The sequence below is a fragment of the Oratosquilla oratoria genome, chromosome 14, assembly GCF_046742065.1.
Source record: "Oratosquilla oratoria isolate Oo_2021 chromosome 14, ASM4674206v1, whole genome shotgun sequence".
Taxonomy (NCBI): domain Eukaryota; kingdom Metazoa; phylum Arthropoda; class Malacostraca; order Stomatopoda; family Squillidae; genus Oratosquilla; species Oratosquilla oratoria.
The window spans coordinates 17,782,364-17,802,990 of NC_134790.1; the positions used below are offsets into that span (position 1 = coordinate 17,782,364).

Sequence of the window (20,627 nt, forward strand, 5' to 3'; positions counted from 1 at the left end):
AATATTTAGTACAAGGATAGATTTCATAATGATATTTTGAAAACGTCGGGTTTCATTAATCTTGACAAAATCGCTGATATTTGCATGCCAAGGGTTAGCAGTGAGAAAGAGAAAATGGGGGTTGGAGAAAATAGAGAGTCCCATGAAGAATAAATTCGAGTGCAGGGTGGGAATGTCACAGATATAGAGAGAGAGTTTGAGGAAAAAAAAAAGAACGCGAGGATATTACCATGGGACCGATCTAATCTAGACATGTTGTTAGTCTCTAACACAGCGTTTCTCAACCCTCTTACCCTTGCGTAACCTTTAAAATAAATTGCATGTCTCAAAGAACCCCTGCGCAAAAAAGAAATATACATACACACACACACACACACACACACACACACACACACACACACACACACACACACACACACACACACACACACACACACAAATATATATATATATATATATATATATATATATATATATATATATATATATATATATATATATATATATATATATATATACATGTATGTATATGTATAAATTCCATATCTTTCTCATTTTATTTTCATCGTAATAATAGGTTAGATAGGATGATGTCTATATTACATTATTACAATAACCAAGAATATGTCGTGCGTGTTTAACTATATTACGTGTATGAAATTAATAAAACATCAAACGTGCGTTAGCTTATCTCACTTGTTCTCGCGGAACCCTTAGGGACCTTTTGCGGAACCTTAGTGTTCCGGGGAACCCTGATTGAGAAACTCTGCTCTAACCCAATTGGGGAACATAAAACTGATATAAAAGACTAAAATTATTTAAGAAATAAGGAAAAAGAAATTTATAAATAATGTGTTATTCAATGTAGTGATGTTTGGGAGATGTCTCCAAAGCAGTTCAGAGTACTCAAAAGTCTTGTTTACACGGGGCAAGTTAAGAGGCAAGTCAAGTGTCCAAGTTACTTGAACTGGAGAGGAAAGCAAGTATATGTTCACGCAGGACAAGTCAGAGAAGAGTGGTCTGTTTGAACATGCACTTGCCCACTTTCCTCTCCAGTTCAATAACTTGCACACTTGACTTGCCTCTCAACTTGCCCCATGTAAACGAAGCTTTTAAATGTCATGAACAGCGCGAATAGTTGCAAAAAAGAACAGTTGGTAGCACTGCATAGCATACGAAAAAGCAACAATGATGCTGTACCTAGTAACTTCCTTCCCTGTAGGGAAGGAAGTTACTAGTTACCGAATCTAGTTTAAACATCCAATCTCCACATTCAATTAGATTTTTAAGAGCAGTGTTAAGATGGTTCTTGAATTATAAAACGTAATTTTGTCGACCAAAGAAGCAGAAATTTTCATCTTTCCGTATAGTTCGATTTTTAGCTGAGCAGCTAAATGTTAGTAATAATTAAAAGTATTATTATTTTCTTTTTACTCTGAACACGTAGCCCAATATATCCACAGGCATGTATAAACGTTTTTAAATAATCTATACATCTACCACGTATCCTTTCTGAAATTATTAGAATTTTGTAAATATAGCTATTGATAACAGTAGCAACAACATAAGTACGGAGTAGAAAGATAACTGATGTACAATTATATTTTTTTCGTTCTACATTAATTCTATTTATGTGTAAACAAAATACAGTTCCTCTCTACTGTTCTGTCGGTTTTCCCTCCCACGCGCCATCCGGCTGTAGTGTGCTAGTGACTCACGAGAAACTTTGTACTTATGTCTTGAGTGAGTGAGAGTTGAGCAATGTTTGATGATGTGTTCTTTCCTATGTATGATGACTGTATCTGGAGCATGTTGCACCTGTTACCAAGCCAATTCCGAGTTGATATTCAGTTTGAAATAATATCACAGCTTAAAGGACACCGTTGCTTTAATTGTTTACAGGAGTCTGTTCTACGGTGTTTGACCAGTAGCCCAAACTCATGCCCTCGGCATTTCTCTGATATGCTCGAATCTATTTGAAATAGAATATTCAAAGAGTCATGAAAACGTTACCATTTATGCCTCACCATTTCTTAGTAACAGACAATCGAATACAGTTTTTTTTGAAAGCGACGACTACTGAAGAAAAATGGCCGTCATTGTGATGTGGCAGATTCAAGATGAGTCGACGCCTCATGCACAACGAAGCATAAAATGGGCGTTATTGACACTTTCTCAGCAAAATGATATTTAAACTGATTGGCAACACCCACGGGATATTGGATGACACATGGATACGTCATCCGTATAATCATGACGCCCGAAAACAAATAACATCGACATTTTGCGATAGGCAAAACTAGCTTCCTCAATAAGTAAATATACTTTTATTATTCATATTTAAACAGAACTATATATTGCTATCACGCATTCACAAAATTGAAAAGCATTAAAACAAGTTTTGAGACTTGTGTAGACTTAACGTGAACTAATACATCACTTGCAGTCGTATTTGTATTAGTCGTTTAAACTATATTCTATATAAAATATATTTTTATTTGTAAAATGAAAAAATATCTTTTCTGTATTCTCACATTATCACACCATCAGCCATCTCCACAGACATATTAGTTTTTTTCATTGCATTGTATTCTTATTTCTTGCCCGTTTTTAAATCGACAAAAATTTAATAGTCTAGCATTCCCACAAAAATCATGTCGACGTAAATTATTATGCCTAATGTGTTGTTATTCGTTTCCTGCTTGATGACAAATATAGGTTGAATTGTCTTAGACATGTGTACTAGTACTAGTATATACAGAATGCATGGACTAATAGAACTATTGGGGTTGAAAAGATACACTCACACACTCTTATTTTTCCTCGATTCGGTGGCGCAGTTGGTAGAGTCCCTGACTGCCACTACGGCAGATCGGATTCGAACCCTATCCAGGCTGAAATAATCTCAATATCGCTGCGCTTCAAGTCGTTACTCCAATTCTCGTGGGCGGGGAGTTGTGTGTGTGTGTGCGTGTATGGTCACAGCATTACCCACAGATCGGTCATACGAGTTCTGAGCTCTCTTCCGTGAGGGAACTAGCTGTCGGTCACGAGTCCATCACGTGATCTAAAGAAAGACCACGGTGAAACACACACACACAAACACATTTGAGGCAAGGTATGATAAATTGGAGAGGAGAAAGGACCCGACGGGCATTATTCATTTCCTGTAGACTACAACTTCATATATGTACAATTCGATGGTGTAATGGTACCGTTCTCATCCGGTAATTCAGGAATTCGAGTTCGTGTCCTACCCAGGGCTAAAGAAAGCCAGCAACGCCGCACTGCGATCTGGTACTCCAACTCTGGTGTGCAGAGTTAGTTATGTGTGTAAGATCACACCATTACTCATAGATCGGACCGTTTACGAACTCTCATCTGAAAGGGTGATAGCTGACAGCAGTCGATCACGAGTCCAGCACGTGGTGAATTACACACTTGTACAGTATACACAGACCCACACACACACGTGCAACCACGTTGAAAGAGAGATGGAGAGAGAGCGAGAGAGAGGAATAGAGAAGGGGAGAGTGAAATACAGCGAAGGAGAGAGAGAGAGAGAGAGAGAGATGGACGATTGTGCAACAAGTGGTCGGGGCTTCACCAAACCAACACATGCTTGCATGGCAAGTCGTCGTCACTAACCAAGTGCGGCGAATATACTCCGTAGGATGATACATTCCCTGAGGAATAATAATAGACAACATATTTTATATTTCTTTGTATCTTATTTGATTTGATTTGATTTGATTCTGTTTTGTTTTGTGCACTCGACCTTGTTATGGACCGTAAGGTCTCCAGTCGGCATTTTGCTTTGTTTTTGTAATCTATTGATCGCCCCTGCCAAGCAAGTAACAGGCTTCCAATTTCATAATGAATGATATATTTGTACGTTTTCATGTGAATTTAGTTCGGGGCATATAAGCAAATTGTACTGATTAGTATGCTGGTATGATAAGTGTATCTAATAACTTGAGAAAAAAAGGGTCTGGAATTCTGTATGCTTTCAAACATGAAGTTCGTATGGAGAGTTTGTTTGAAAAGTGAGACACAATGTCTTTAGCAGCAGAGTAGTGGATGACTGGAATGCCTTGACGGAGACTGTTATTCAAACAGAGACACAGAATGTGTTTAAGAGTAGACTGGACAAGTTATTAGAGAGGGAGCAATATGATGTTCCCTTTCTGGATTGTTAGTACACCTGCCAACTGCCAGGATTTAGTTCTAAGCAACGTAGTGCCTGAAGACACGGCAATGGTCACAATACTATTCTTCAGCAGATAATATGATATGAAGGCGTATTTTTATAAAGGATTTCAGTGTCGGAAGTCCTATAAGCTCTTAAGTGTATACATAAGACATCCATATAAGGTTTCAGACCCTATATTATAAAGACTAGGGAAAGAAAATTTAGTGGACAAAAAAGAACACAGTACGTATAATAAGCCAGTGAAAGAGAAGGAAGAAATTTGGTTGAAGCTGAAAAAAAAACCGGGTCTGGTCCAAAGACCAAGGGTCATGGGCTGCACCTCCATATGATGATGAGGATGTTGATGGGTTTTGAAGATGGTTGGCAAGATGATTCTCTTTGACATCATCTTACAGGGCCACCTCATGCAGATACTTTTTATTATTCACCAGAAGAAAAGAAGAAAAAATATATATATAGGTAAGAAAAAGAGAAAGTGGTGACGTGATTTCAGTTCTTATATCAACAAAAGAAGTGGATGAAACTGACAAGTTGGAAATGAGAGAAACCAAAAGGTCTTGGGGGGAAATGACAGTGCTTGATGGACACAGTTTTTCATATAGATGTGTCAACTTGATAGAGAAAGATCTTGGGCTAAGTCTGGAAACCAAGCAGCAGCCACTCTTGGCTGCATTTCCTGATGGAGGGAGTTTTTGAAAATGGGCAGCTTTGCTATCCATCTTGCAGGTCCACAATGTACAGGTACCTGTCTTTAGTCCCTAATTCACCAAACTCACAGAAATCAATCCAGAAGAGAAATCACTTCCAAGACACACAAGAGTTTCACTGGTACTCTTGATCAGGTCACCACTCCACACTAAAATAGTACTAATACAAAATTGGCTGGCAGCAGACAAAGATTACCCAAGATGCAACCATCACATGAAAGACACTGAGCATCCTATACTGTACAACTATCTTTCACTCTCACTCCAGACATCAACAATGAATGACTATCTTTGAGCTACTCTTTGGGAAGCAAAAGAGGAGAAAGATTTGAGAATATTGATAAAAGAGAACCTGTCACCTGACAAACATATCAACAGGATTGTGGGAAATATTTTTGAACTGCTGCACAAGATTCAAGTGGCTTTTTACTCTGTGGCTGAAGAGATGATGAAAAATTCTCACACAAAATGAAGGATATAAACAATATAAAAAATACAAAGGGTAGAACCAAAGTGGTTCCCAGCTTGGCAGATAAACCATATGAGTAGAGAATAAAGACACTAGATTTGCCAACTTTGACAGATCAAAGAGAAAGAGGTGATATGAATATAATATTCAGGTTACTAAATGTCTGAGAAATATGATGGTGGTTACTAGGCTGGATGGAGTGAGAAATGAGATGAGGAGGAGAATGGGGATGGTAAGGGAGTTGGGAGATAGGGTGGATGAAAGAGTATTGGGATGGTTTGGGCATATGAAAAGAATGAGTGAAGAAAGACTAGTAAAAGAGGTGTGGAAGGCAGATGTGGAGGGAGTGAACATGAGTGGGCAACCTAGGATGAGATGGATGGATGGGGTGAAAGGGGCTTTGGGGAAGAGGAGAATATCTGTTGAGGAAGGATGGGAGAGGACAGAAAACAGGGGTGAATGAAAAATGGTTGTATATGGATGATGTTGTGATGCATGAGGTGGAATGGATGGGGGGTGAGGTAGTATGCGTGAGACAAATTTGACGCAGCCTGAAGGGATTTCTCCCCGTCTTCTCCTTTTCTGCATGAGGGGACATAGAGAGGGGGGTCACCGATTTAATGAAGCGGCCTTGCTGTATATGTGCTGTGTCTTGTGACACTATTTCTGACCCAGGGCAGTGGACAAGATGCAGGGATGACCCATCATCCAGAAGGTGCCAAGTTAAGAGGAAGGGTAGAGGGTGGAGGGGAGTGGAGTGTATTAGGGATGGAATGGGTGGGGATGGTTTTTATGCCCTTGTTTTGGGGTACCTCTCATGTAAGGGAAAAAAAAAGCCTTTGGTATATGTATGTATTGGCTACCTTTCTTGTAAGGGGGAAAAAGCCTTTGGTATATGTATGTATGTAAATGTGATAGACTACACTGACTTAAGAAGTCTCTTGATTAGTGTTATAAATGGAAACCAAGAATATAGCCCAAGCTGGAACCATACACAAATCTGAAGTGACGTATAATCAATTGAAAAATAGGAGATAGGATCCCATGAATATTGCTCCTTTCCTATATACCACAATTAGGCAAATACATGCACCAACTCAGTGGTGCAGTGGTATCATTCTCGACCTCTAATTGGGTGATCAGAGTTTGAGTCCCACCCAGGGCTGAATTTTTTTCAGCATTGCTGCAATGTGAACTGGCACTCCAACTCTGGTGGGCAAGGAGTTGAGGATGTGTGTGTGAGTGTAATGTCACAGCAGTATCCATAGATAGGGCTATACATGAACTCTTAAGTTCTCATCTGGGAGGGTAATAGTTGTCCATTACAAGTCCAACACATGATCCATGACCATGGTGAATCACACACACACATATATGTATATCTATATACCAAAAGGCTTCTTCCCTCTCACTGGGGAGGTAGGCAACCAAGGCATACACCTATCCCCATTAATTTGTTTCCCTTTTATCTTAGCTCCTTGTGGACGAAGGGTCATCCTTGTCCCCCATCCACTACCCAGGCCAGAATCAATACAGCAAGACACAGCACATCCACAGCAGGTTCAGCCACTTCATTTACTTTGCACAAAAACAGAGAAGCCAAGGAATAATCCTCTCAGGCTGTGTCTTTATATAATCCATTCACAGCCATTTTCTACTCACCCCATATCTCTAGCCTTCTCCCTTCCCTGCTCAACAGATATTCACCTTTTACTCATGACCCCCTTCACCCTGTCCAGCTTATTTATAGTACATGCAATGCATATCTGTTGTTCTTAATTTCTTCTTCTTACACTTCTAGTAAACCACTTCTTTTCTCATGTTCTTGTGGCATGGGAATAAAAATGCCTCCATTGATGCTATGTGAATTGATGCCCCTTTTTGTATTTTTCTCTTGTGAATGGTCAAGTCATGCACTGACTCAGCCACTTCTTTGACAAAATGGAAAAGGCCATTAGTCCTAAATGTCACTCAGGGGTTTAAGAATAAAACAAAAGTTTGGATCTTTTATATACATATATATATTTTTAGTATAGTGCTTAACATTTGGAAAAATCCACAACTGAGGATAGCTTTAACAAAAAGCACTGAATTCTATTTCAAATTCAATGATATTTTGAGTGTCAAAACAGCACCATCAAATTTCACTTTTGACAGATTCTACATTTTAAGCAATATGGTTCAGTAAGTGATTTTATTTAATGTGGAAGACCATGTTGACGAATCATGTGTACAGAACAGTGTTCAGTGAGAACCATGAAAACTTTTGTATACTAGAGGCTTTTTCCCCCATACCAGGGTGGTAGCCAAAGTCAAAAGGCATATACTCACTCCCACCCATTCCACTCCTATCTACCACCCTTTCCTCCCTCTCATCTTAGTTCCTCATGGATGAGAAGTCATCTCTATATCCTGCTCAAGGTTAGAAGCAATGTAGCAAGACAAAGCACATCCACAGCAAGGCTGATTCACTTAACCCATTAAACTCCGATGACAAGATTCTTGTCATTTGGTCAAATAAAACAAAAAATCATAAAACACCAAAATGTTTGATCAAACACCAGAAAAATATTTTTCTGTTGTTTGATCAAACATTTTGGTGTTTTATGATTTTTGTTTTTGTTTTATTTGATCAAATGACAAGAATTTTGTCATCGGAGTTTAATGGGTTAATTGGTGACCCCACCCCTCTCCGTCCCCTCATGCAGAAAAATAGTAGACAGGGAGAACCCCTTCATACTGCATCAAAATATCATTCGCATATAACCACTCCCCAACCCCCCACCATCCCTACATCACAGTTTCATCTATACACAGCCATTCTCCACTCACCCCAATTTCCTGCCTTCTCCCTTCCTTGCTCAACAGACATACCCTGCTTGCTCATCGCTCCTTTCACCCCATCCATCCATCTCATCCTCGGTTGTCCCCTCATATTCACTCCTTCCACACCTCTTTTACTAATATTTCCTCACTTATTCTTTTGATGTGTCCAAATCATCCAAATACTCTTTTGTCAACCCTATCTGCCATCTTCTTTCCCACCCCCACTCTCCTCCTCACCTCATTTCTCAGTGGAGAGGATGGCAGCAATTTGGAACTAAATTTTAAAGGAGAGAGGCTGGAGGAAGTGGATAGCTTTAGGTTCTTTGGGTCGCATGTTGCAGGAAAAGGAGAAATGGAGGTGGAGGTAAATTGTAATGGAGAGAAGCAAGTAAATGACAGGGGTGATCAAAAAGTGTATCAAGAAATAGGCATTTGGGAATAGATGCAAAGAGATTATATGAAGAGGTGATTGTGCTGACAGCACTGTATAGAGCAGAGAAGAAAATTCACATTAAAATTTTCCTCTCTACTTACATATAAAAATGGCTTTTTCCCCTTCCAAGGGAGTTAGCCAAAAAACAAAGGCATAAAATCCACTCCCGCCCATTCCATCCCCACATACTTCACTCCCATTCAACCCCCTCCCTCCCTCTTATTTTGGCTCCATCCGTCATCCAGAAGGAGCCAAGAGAAGAAGGAGGAAGGGGTGGTGAATGGGAGTGGAGTATGTGGGAGTGGATTATACTTTTGTTTTTTGGATACAGCCCTTGTAAGTGGGAAAAAGTCATTGGTATATGTATGTATGTATGTAGAGAGGAAATTTTTTAGTGTGAAATGAAATACCTGAGAAGTATGGTAGATTTTTCAAAAACTGTTGTACAAGCTGAAAATATAGGGACATATTTAGTACTCATGTAAGAGGGGATCACCTTACATATAGGACCATGACATAAAACAGTGTTGTGGTAGAACCAATTTACAACCATTCTCTCTTTTGCACTAACTGGTTCCTGGCAGATTTCTCTTACTTATGAATATGGCTACCTCCCATGTAAGGGGAAAAAAAGCCTTTGGTATATGTATGTATGAATATCTGTATAAATTTATATATAAATAAAAGAGTTTGCACATCTTTAGACATTATGTTGTAAATAAGTTTCCTGCACCATAAGTATACACACTACATCACTATACAGTACTCTGATCTCCATATGGCCTGCAGATGGAAACCAGTACACAGTAAAGCAGCCTTACTGTTATTACAACTTGATTTCAAATACAGTGGGAGTGTTCACATCACAAAACTGAAGCCAGTTTGAGTTGTTTTCATCAATTAAAGTTTTTTTTTGGCATAGTTTGCAGTCCCATCACCTAAACTGAATTTAGATTTCCTAAATTGAAGCAGACTCAGAGATGGACCAAATTCTGACACTGATGGAACATCCAGCACTAAAATTAATTTGAAATTTGAATCTGATGTAGGAAAAAAAAAAAAAAAAAAAAAAAAAAAAAAAAAAAAAAGAAGGTGAGGAGATTAATTTTCCATTCTGTGAATACTGCAAGGGACCAATGTGGGTACCTTCTATGATGTTTCTACAAGAGAGTTGTTTACCGGTTGTCTTTTTTTAAAACCCAGCAACCCCAGCTCTAAAGGAACGATTCTCCATATCTTGATTGGTCTCAAGATATCTGCAAACTTCAGCTAAATTTCTTACACCTTTTCATAAAAAGGAGAACTGACAGCCAGTGACTGTTCCCTTCGTACTACTTTTAGCTGGTGACACAGAAATAGTCCCACATCATTAAAACACAAATAATAGTCCACAGTGTCTCTTCAGGGAGATTTATGGGTCTGCCTGAGGCTGTAAGTTCCCAGTCAAAGGATTACAAAGTAAGAGCATACCAACAGGAGACCTTGTGGTCCATAACTAAGTCGTATGCAGAAAAAATAAAGATAAATGAATAACCAAATAAATAAAAAATAAAATGAGTAGATAATGATAAATAATAAAGAAAGAAAAATAACAATATATAATATACAAATAAATAAAAAAAATAAACAGATAGATAATAATAACTAAATAATAATGATGATATGGTTTAACGTCACAAACTCCCCCTATCAGAAGGCTAGGACGGCGTCCTTCACAGAGGGCCTTGTAGTGTAGAATTTAATGAACCATGCCCTTGGTTCAACTTTGCTAGTGGCAGGATTCAAACTGCCATCCCCTTGACCTTCACCTCAAGTAATGATGCCTTAACCCGCTCAGGCAGCGAGCTTCCAAAAATAAATAATAGATTAATAATAAGAAATTAAAAATAAGATAAAAAGAAGGCAAGCATTACAGCATATTTCTTAGGTATTTATTAATATAAATCTTAAAACTTTGAACTATACTACATTGCACCACCTCTACAATAAGTTTATTCCATTCATTTACTACACAGTTGGCAAATTTGTTTCTACTCACTTCCAAGTTAAATCTACTTCCTGACAGATCAAAACCATTATTTCTTGTCTGAATTACATTCAGTGTGAAAATTTCATCACTTGATGTCAATTCCCTTTAGAATCTTAAAGACCTGTATAAAATCACCCCTGAGTTTAGGGAAAATAGGTTCATATGTTTTGGTGACTTTCGTATGATTTATTTCTAATATTTGGAATCAGTTTTGTGGCTTGCATTTGTACTTTTTCCAATATGTCAATGTCCGAGATTTAGTGACCATATCGAAACAGCATATTCCAAATGTGGACAAACTAATGATTCATATAGCTTGTTAATGATGGATAGATTTTTAAAATCAAAAGATCATGCAATCAGTCCCAGAAACTTATTTGCTTTCTCTGAGGTAAAAATACACTGCTTAGATGATTTGAGATAATATCTTATGTGCATAACCTTACATTTACTTGTTATATTTCATTAGCCACTTTTCAGACCATTGCTGTAATTTACCTAAATCTTCTTAAATGTCTAATTGACTTAAGTGATCATTTGCCATTCCACACATTTTTGTATTATCAGCAAATTTGGAGACAATAGATTTCAGTCCATGGTCAATATAATTTATAAATACTATGAATAGAAGTGGCTCAAGAATGGAACCCAGAGGAACTCCACCCGTAACATTTTTGCATTTAGAAGTTTTACCATTTTGAAAAACTCTGTTTACAATTGTTTAACTAATTACCAGTCCAGCTTAATAAGCTACCACTTGTTCTGTGTGAAGCTAACTCAAAAGTAGTCTTTAGTATGGGACAGTATTAAAAGCCTTTGCAAAGTCCAGATATATTAAATTTATATTGTTTCTTTTGTCATAATTATTACTAATGTGCTAATGTAAAGATTGTCTCTGAATAAGTAATATTGAAATTATTCCCACTAGTGGATTAATGACAAATTTCTTTTTCCAACAATATTAAAAGGCTTCAAAAGTAGATAAATATGAGTTACATACTTCAGATATATTAGTTGCACCAGTAATGCAATGACAGAGTTTTCTATATGAATAAAATAAACTATGTTATTGCAATCCTCAAGTTTTGCACTATTAAATGCTTTTCAATATTATATAAAATATATTATAGTTATATGATTAGAAAATTACCTTTCTTTTATGAATTTAATGAGTAGTTTCTACAATCAGAAAATCTAACAACAAAATTGTAACAAGATTATATGAAAGCACCATCCATCATGCCAGAAAACAAAATGAAAGAGGATGGAAAAAGTAAATGTGAATTATCTCTATAAATCTTGCAAGGTATGGCAATAGGAATTACTCTATGTCAGTGGTGTAAAATCATAAAATGTTTTACCTCGGTGAAATAAACTAACATACTTTGCAGTGGCAGCCTGTAGCTAAATTAGTGGGGGTGCTGCCGACATTAAGCAGCAACTATAAAGAATTAAATACATATGCATAAATGTATACATATACTGTATATCACATTCAAGAATATTGTACATGTTTTTTAAGCACAACACATACTGAGTCAAAAGAAACACTACCTTATACTTGCACAACAGGGTTGGCACTGTATAAGTGACAGTGCTCTTTCTACCTAGCATGCAATTTCTTATCTCTGATGTGTGCACATGCATACAACAGCCAGACATCATACCACTGGAACTGTAAAGCACAAAGTTCTATTCAAGGATTTTTGTAATTTCTTCATGAAGTAGGGGATGGCTACTGACATCAAGCTTACATGCATATATACATATACCAATGGCTTTTTCCCCTTTACAAGGGAGGTAGCCACAGCCAAAGGCATAAATCCACTCCCACTTATTTCATCCCCACGTAATCCACTCCCATTCACCACCCCTCCATACCTCTTTTCTTGGCTCCTCCAGGATGATGGGTCATCCTTACATCTTGCCCACTGCCCTGGGTTGGAAGCAGTGTAGCAAGACACAGCACATCCACAACAAGGCTGCTTCATTTAATTGGTGACCCCCCTCATGTAGAAAGAAAAAAAAGACGGCGAGAAATCACTTTTGGCTGCGTCAAAATATCATTCACACATACTCCCTCACTACCACCCCCATTCCCCACCCACTCTCTTCCATGCATCACAGCATCATCCATACACAACCATTCTCCACTCACCCCTATCTTCTGTCTTCTCCCTTCCTTCCTCAATAGACATTAAACTTAAAGATTATATGATATACAAGTGTTAAAAAAAACCACTATTGAATGTTACTAATATTGAGTGACAATAGGGGGCTCTGCAGTGCCTATACATGAGCCATCACTGGTTTGTTGTTCAGTTTTGATTGCAGTGCTCAGTTTTGCAGAAAAAAAAAAGGTTGTGGTATTACTAGCCAATAATAGTCAGTGAAATATATATTATTTATATTATCTCCAAAATTATTCCATTCTCTCACAGGTACAATGAATACAGTTTCCGCAATTACAAAATTTGTTAATGAAATTGGAATGAAAGTGTAAGAAAGTACTATCAAACCTATAGGCAAAATGATGGAGAATACATCATCACAGTGAATTTTTTCCATTTTTCTCTGCAGAATATGCAAGGTAATATTTTGAAATTTCATTCTGATTCCTCTTCTGGAATATTTTCAGCCAATAGGTGGATCTACAATTTTTCTCCCATTCCTTTGAGCAAAATTCTATTTCAGCTGACATGCAAATGCAGCCTACTCCTAAGTTTTTGTGGTACATATGATAAAGAAATCCCAAGTAAATAGCAATGGTTAACAATGGAAAAGCATGACAACAGACCTTTTGTTTCATTATGAGGCTGCAGAACATATAAGTAAACAAGTAACTAAAAAATCATTACATGTTTTCCTTTTGAAGAATTGCATGTTTATATCAACAGCTTGTTTCCTTTAATTAGGTTAGATACATATACTTCTGTAAATTTGCATGTCAAGCATGAAAGAGCTTGAATAGTCATATGACTGCATCACAGTATATACAATCAATCAAATGTTACCTCAAATTTCACTACATGGCAAGCGTCACAGTAGCTGGCAACAGTCCTTGTAACCTCCCACAGATCTCCCTGTGTTGTATCGGTGTGGGACTGTTTCTATATCACTGCCTGAAAGTAGTAAGAGGAGAACAGTTGCCAGCTCTCCATGTGTGAAAAAGTGTATGAAATATGGCTGAAGCTGAGAGAGATCTTGGGTTCAGTGCAGAGACTGAGTGACGGGGTGATGTGTTTGTGATGTGATGTGACGGGGTTGATGTGTTTTGAAAATGGGTAACTTTGGTCTCCATCTTGAAGTATTACTACATGCAGATGCCCATCATTAGTCCCACTGTAGTTACATATCAACAGATTCCATTTTCTTTCTTATACATGAACTTTTCAAATGTTTCAGCAAACTTGTGAAAAAATCCAATGAATTCTTACATTTCTGTACATGAATAACACATATCCCAACATCCATAAATCTATGCCATCTACTATAATTCTTTATTTTCTGAAATGCAATTCATATCAGAATGTGAACTGGCATGATAATTCATATACTTCTTTTTATCTATACTTTACAAAATATTCTGTGGATTAACTTGGCAGCTTCCATGATGCAAAGCCTAAACAAAATTCATGAGTAAGGTGTGCCAGGCTGAACTTAATCTCTCAGTCAACATCATATTCTTCAACTTTGATGTCAAATGTCATACCTGCAGTTGAATCTTTGTGTACATGAGTAAAAATTTCTGCTTTGATTATTGGTTCTTCTGATAACTTACGTTCAAGCTTAGCAGGCTGTGAAACAATATTAAAGTCACTTAACTCATCAGGATTTTGATCTGAACAGACAGAAGTGTGCTTTGCAAGATCTTGACTAGTTTCAAATAATCTAAAACAAGTTGAACATCTACTGGGTTTCCTGTCAATGGATTCTTCAGTGAGCTTTTCCAAGTTATCTAGTGAATTCTGAGAAATACTGTCAGAGGAAGGTGGATGAGGCACTTCTTTATGAAACTTACTTTTCCTTTTCTTATCTCGTTTATGGGTTAACATATGTTTTTTGAGATTACCTAACTGGGAAAATGAAGCTTTGCAAGACGAAAATGTACACTTGAATGGCTTCTCTCCAGTGTGGGTCATGTTATGCCTCCTCAGATTACAATACTGGTTAAATGAAGCCTCACAGATATCACACGTGAAGAGTTTCTCCCCTGTGTGAATTGTAATGTGTTTCCGAAGATCAAAGAGATGGGAGAAAGAAGAACTACAATACGCACAATTGTGGGACTTTTCTTCTGCATGATCCTTCGTGTGTTTCCTCAGGTCTCTCTTGCTGGTAAATGCAGCTTTACAGAAACAGCACTTGTGAGGTTTATTTTCTGCATGTGTTCGAATGTGAGCTTTTAAGCTTCTGGATGAAATGTATGCAGCATCACAATAGGTACATTTATGTGGTTTGACTCCTGTATGGATCATGATGTGCTTTTGGAGGCTGGTCGCCATCGCAAAATCCGCCTCGCAATGTGTACATTTGTATGGTCGTTCCCCAGTATGAACCCTAATGTGGGCATTTAAATTGCCGGAATTCACAAACGAGGCACTACAGTGAGTACACTTGAATTGTCTCTTCCCTGTGTGAATCATGATGTGCTTCTTGAGAATGCTGGACTGAGTGAACGTTGCCACACAGTGAGGGCACTTGTGTGGCTTATCACCTGTATGCGTCATCATATGGATTTTGAGGTTATCGGCTTGAGCAAATGCAGATTCGCAGTATGTGCATTTGTGGGGCCGCTCACCGGTGTGGATTAGCATATGCTTTTTGAGTGAATGTGACTGAGTAAAAGCTGCCGTGCACTCCCTACATTTGTACGGCTTTTCGCCAGTATGAACCACGGTATGTTTTTTCAGGTTTCCGGACGAGATGAATTCCGCTTCACAGTAACTGCATTTGTACGGTTTCTCGCCTGTGTGCGTAAGCGAGTGCATCTTGAGAGTGTATGACCGAGAAAACGTCGCTGGGCACTCCGTGCATCGATACGGTCTTTCTCCTGTGTGTATCCTAATATGTTTTTTGAGGTTGTTGATTTGTGCAAATGCAGCTTCACAGTCTGTGCATTTGTGAGGCCGCTCGCCAGTGTGGATTAAAACATGTTTTTTGAGTGAAAGTGCTTGAGTAAAGGCAGCCGTACATTCCCCACATTTATATGGCTTTTCGTTTGTGTGAACTACAATATGTTTTTTCAGGTTTCCAGATGAGATAAAATCTGCTTTACAATAATTACACTGGTAGAGTTTCTCACCTGTGTGGGTAAATGAGTGCCTCTTGAGACCATACACCCGAGAAAACGTTGCTGGACACTCCATGCACTGATATGGTCTCTCTCTTGTGTGTGTCCTCAAATGCTTTTTGAGACTGATAGATGAAGAAAATGTGGAATTACAGTATTTGCACTGTTTAAACTTCTCTTCGTTGATACTCATATTGTACTACAGTAAATTCACATGTGTAGTTAAGATTATGCAGGAAGAAAAACCTTGCTAAAAACAATTACTGTACACAATATTCAGGTAAACTTTCTCCATTACAGCTTGTTACATGATCAATTTACTGAATAAAATTCAGTCACATACATTAAAGTCTTCAAAACTGTATACACAAATAAATCATCAATTGCAGACTTCCAATATTCATAGTTTCTTGAAGGTTCCTCCTATGATAGTAGACATCCAGTGAACAGTGAACCTGCAAAGAACACAAAAATTAACAAAGTTTATCCTGCTCAAATATGCACCTGAATATAAATGCACAGACACACACATCAGAAAGCAGAGGTATGAAGTAACAAAAGTATAAACTGACTTGTTATAGTGGAATACACTCAGTGATGAAGACGTGATAAAAAGAGGAAACTTTCTTTAATGGAGTAACCATAAGAATAATAAAAAGAAGAGAGTGAAACATTACTACAAATTCCCAACATGGAAAATTTGAGAGAAGAAAGAAAAAGCATGTTTCTCAAATTAACTTTCACATATTGCCAAATGACGGGTAATGCTTAAGAAGAAACGATAATGATAAAAAAGTATACAGTGCAAGGAAGTCATTCTTACAATAGATCCATCAAAGGAAGAAAAAGCATTACTATATAAATATCACAACTTCTGCCTCGAGTTTCACCGACTGAAAACCTGAAGTGCCAGCTAGTCGGGATTGGTTCTTGAGCCCTCCCACAGATCTCTCCATGAGGAAATATTGTACTGCTACCTCCATTATTTCAGGGCAGGATTGCTTTTATATCACTAGTTGGCAGAAGGAAGAGGAGGGGAACAGTTGCCAAACATCAGTTCTCCTTATATGAGAAAATGGAAAAAAGACAATTGAATCTGACAAACACCTATCAGATAGAGATTCTGGGGCTGTTCCAGAGATCAAAAGCCAGATCCATGGGACTACATCTCCAAGCAGAGATGGTGATGTTGATGGGATATGAGGATCAACAATGGGAAGATGATTCTTTCTGATGTCCATTTCACAAGACCACCTTTGGAGGCCCCCATCACTGGTTGCAAATAAAGATAAAGACTAATGTTGATCATCTGAGTTTTGAACTGCTTGAACTAAAGGAAGACTTTGCAGAAAGAACATCAATAACCTATGCTTAAAAAAAAGTGAAATTTATATATGGAATGAAGCCAAAATAGAGGACTTTATAACATGGAATTTAATAAACCATGCCTCTGGTCCAACTTCCTGGTGGCAGGGTTTGAACTGCTGTCACCTCGACTTCTGCTGCAAATAGAGATACTGTAACCTGCTTGGCCAGTGAGCATATAGACTGCAAGTTGCAAATTATATGAATTTTCATGTGTAAAACTGAATTGGTAATATTCTCCCATGCCAAGCAACACCATGTTACATATTTTTAAAACTGTGCTATGGAACCTGAGTTTCATGCTATTCTTCAAGCCATAAAACTCATCTACACCCTGCAGTCTGATTGGATACCAAAACAAGCCATCAACATCCTTGACGACAACCCAGATGACCTCTAGAATTACAGGTACTGTATTACTAAATGCAGGCTAAGTTAGGTTAGACAAATTTATCATACTTTAATTTCTTACCTCAAATCCATCAAAACAAAGAATGTGTCTCAAGTACTTGTCGTGGCTCCGTTCATTAGTGTATCACTTTTGGGAACTTTTTCTGTTATTGATTTCTGCCAAGTAAAACTTTTATTACATTGATGTATTAGAACTTACAAAATTAATATATCAATTTTTTATAGCTATATTGGGTAGGTGTGCACATCTCAAAATTTATGCTACCCAGAATTAATTGAAAACCGATTCATTCTATAATAAAAATAAAATGTTGCATAAGTACCTTTATGGGGAAGTGAAAGGGGGTCAGTGCTATCTTTACCTGCTCCTATAGTTAGGTTATACTGATTAGGTTTGGTTAGAAAGTGACCTGAGTGAGAGAGGGTTCAATATGTGTGAAAGGGGAGGAGCTATAATCGTTTCTTACTAAGGTATGGTTAGGTGAAATGCTACCCTTGGCAAGAAAGGAGGGTGTGTGTCAGCTTCTCCTGCCATTCCATGCAATAAACAAAATATCGTGTTTCCCAAGAGGAAAGTTAAAAAAAGGCAGGAGACACAGGAGTCCCTGCTGTGGTTAGGTTTGGTTTACAAGTCAGCTTGAATCAGAAGCCAAGAAAGAAAGAAAAACAAAAACAAAAAACAAAACGGAGTGGCTATTTTTACGATGAGCCGTAAGAATAGTCCTCAGGCTATTCTTATGACATAGTTGATAGCACCCTCTATCGTGAACTTTTGAACTAAATTCAAGATGGCTACCACTAATTTCAAATTACTTGCAGCAGGTGCAGCATTTGATTCATTTGCAGCTCTAAAAAAATTGATTTCCAGTTGGGAAAAAGTCTAATAATATAAATCTTTATCATATCAGGAACTCCAGAACAATACAATCAGCTACTAAACATGGTCCTAACAGAAGTTTCAAACTTGAGTTGCAGTAGTTTTTAAAAGATTATTGCTGTCAGCATGGATATAAAAAAGATCAGCCAAAATCTAGTACTGTGACATGACCAAATCAAACATAAGAACTAGACTTCTGTCTATTCCGAGACATCTTCACACATCATTTAGCAATTTAAGATAAATTTGCGCATTTAAAATTTTTTGAAACAACATTCTTGGGAGGATTGTTAGGTTAGGTTATTGTTGTAAAAATTTAGTTCAAAAGTTCACGATAGAGATTAGAGGGTGCTATCAACCATGTCGTAAGAATAGGCTCAGCCTTGGGACTATTCTTAAGACTCGTCATAAAAATAGCCACTGCCAAAAAAAAAAAAAAAAAGTATGTGTCTGGAGTAAATCTGGCCTACTTCTAGATCTCTCTAACTCAAGTATTTCTAATGAAAATAAAGGCTACGTACATTCAGACTTGTACAAATACATATCTATAGGAAAATACTAAACATGATTATTCAGTGACTTCCATAGGGTAATGGAAGTCCCAATAATGTTTGGTAGTTGAATCATACATAAAAACAATCTGAAAATAATTTCCCTTATCATAACATCAACACCATATGAATTATCATATTATTATGACATTACCCTGAGCGCCAATTGGATACCTGATCGAAGGTGTACCATGTAGTTGAGATATTAATCATACTGGAATCTATGACTCTATCCTCACCTTTGATTCCTATTCCCTTCACAATGTTCATGGTAGAGCTACCTTCAATTATTACATCAATATCTATCTGATTTCCGTGCCGGATCTGCCCTACAGATGAGTGTAAACATTAACCCTAATCGACATACGTTACAGGGCCCCTATTGTACTCGCAAGGGATGCCGTTGATACACCCGTCAGAGCGAAGGGTGAAGCCATAAGTTCCAATTTACAGTTTAGACAGAGCTTGCTACCATCTTCAATGCCCTGAACCACGCTCTCTCTGCTGGGCAGGGGACGGTTGCAATCCGCAAAGACAACAGATGACGTCTAATTAGCGACATCAATCCAGTACTCGCTGTACTTTTTGGACAAGCATAGAAGGTCTGCAACGTGTCACTGAATCTCTAGTCACAAGATCTAAATGGAACGAAATTCCTGATTAATCAAAAGCTTGCAGTAACGTTATTAGTTTATTACCTCTTTGTATTGTGTTATATTATTTCTAGTTGCTGGACATGTGATATTTTTGTAAGGTTTTCTTGGTTTGCTTGGAGAGGTTCCGAGGTCAGTCCACACTGCCGTAGTGATCTACCGTTGCTGCCAGTCGTGCTGTCCCTCCTCACAAGGGTATATCTAGACACAAACTTTAAATTGACCACATAGGCATACTTTTGCATTATGTACACGATTAAATACACTGATATTTTATACATTAAAACAATATTTATAACGGGATTATACGTGGCGACCGGCAAAATTTCAAATACCTTGGATTTCTATTTGGAGTATATGGTCCCTCTTCCCCTCCTCTAGATCTAACTTCTTTAATGAATAGAATATGCAATGTTATATAAAATGTACAATGTACAACGTATATTTGAATTCTTATTGTATGATTCATGGGATTGCACTGTAACAACTACGTTTTCTTCTTACATCAACTAATCAAGCGCAAGAGAAAACGAACTAGGATTACCTCTAACGTTAGAATTTGGGCACCAATAGCGATTTTTATTTTGTATTGCAACATGTCATACATATAAAAAAAAGTGTGCGGCCTGAAGAAATTTTTTGATAAAGTGCCTTACAGTGTGTAAACTGGAATACAAAGGGACTTCCTAAAAGACCAACTCATGAGAACAATTGTAAAATATATGAAGGAAAGAAGTATCTAGTAAATTTCCTGGGTGGTCAATACTGGCATCCAGAATGTTCCTAATGTATGTAAATGA

The 20,627-nt window shown here is 37.6% G+C and overlaps 1 protein-coding gene across 4 annotated transcripts; it reads right to left on the reverse strand.

Annotated features, from left to right (window-relative positions):
- Positions 1 to 11,233: 11,233 nt before the first annotated feature.
- Positions 11,234 to 19,983, reverse strand: LOC143032752 (uncharacterized). Of its 4 annotated transcripts, none has more exons than XM_076197731.1 (3): positions 19,873 to 19,983; positions 17,808 to 17,902; positions 11,234 to 16,425 (listed from the first exon to the last, which is right to left on the reverse strand). In XM_076197731.1, the coding sequence occupies exon 3, from the start codon at positions 16,161 to 16,163 to the stop codon at positions 14,346 to 14,348; it is 1,818 nt and encodes a 605-aa protein (XP_076053846.1). In that variant the 5' UTR covers positions 16,164 to 16,425; positions 17,808 to 17,902; positions 19,873 to 19,983; the 3' UTR covers positions 11,234 to 14,345. The 4 variants fall into 4 exon arrangements, with proteins under 4 accessions (XP_076053846.1, XP_076053845.1, XP_076053848.1 ...); XM_076197730.1 differs by lacking the exon at positions 19,873 to 19,983 and adding an exon at positions 19,414 to 19,687; XM_076197733.1 differs by lacking the exon at positions 17,808 to 17,902 and having other exon boundaries at positions 19,873 to 19,970.
- Between the last annotated feature and the right edge of the window lie 644 nt (positions 19,984 to 20,627).

Coding starts and splice junctions, on each gene's coding strand:
- LOC143032752 (XM_076197731.1), bottom strand. CDS start 16,163: ATGAGTATCAACGAAGAGAAGTTTAAACAGTGCAAATACTGTAATTCC.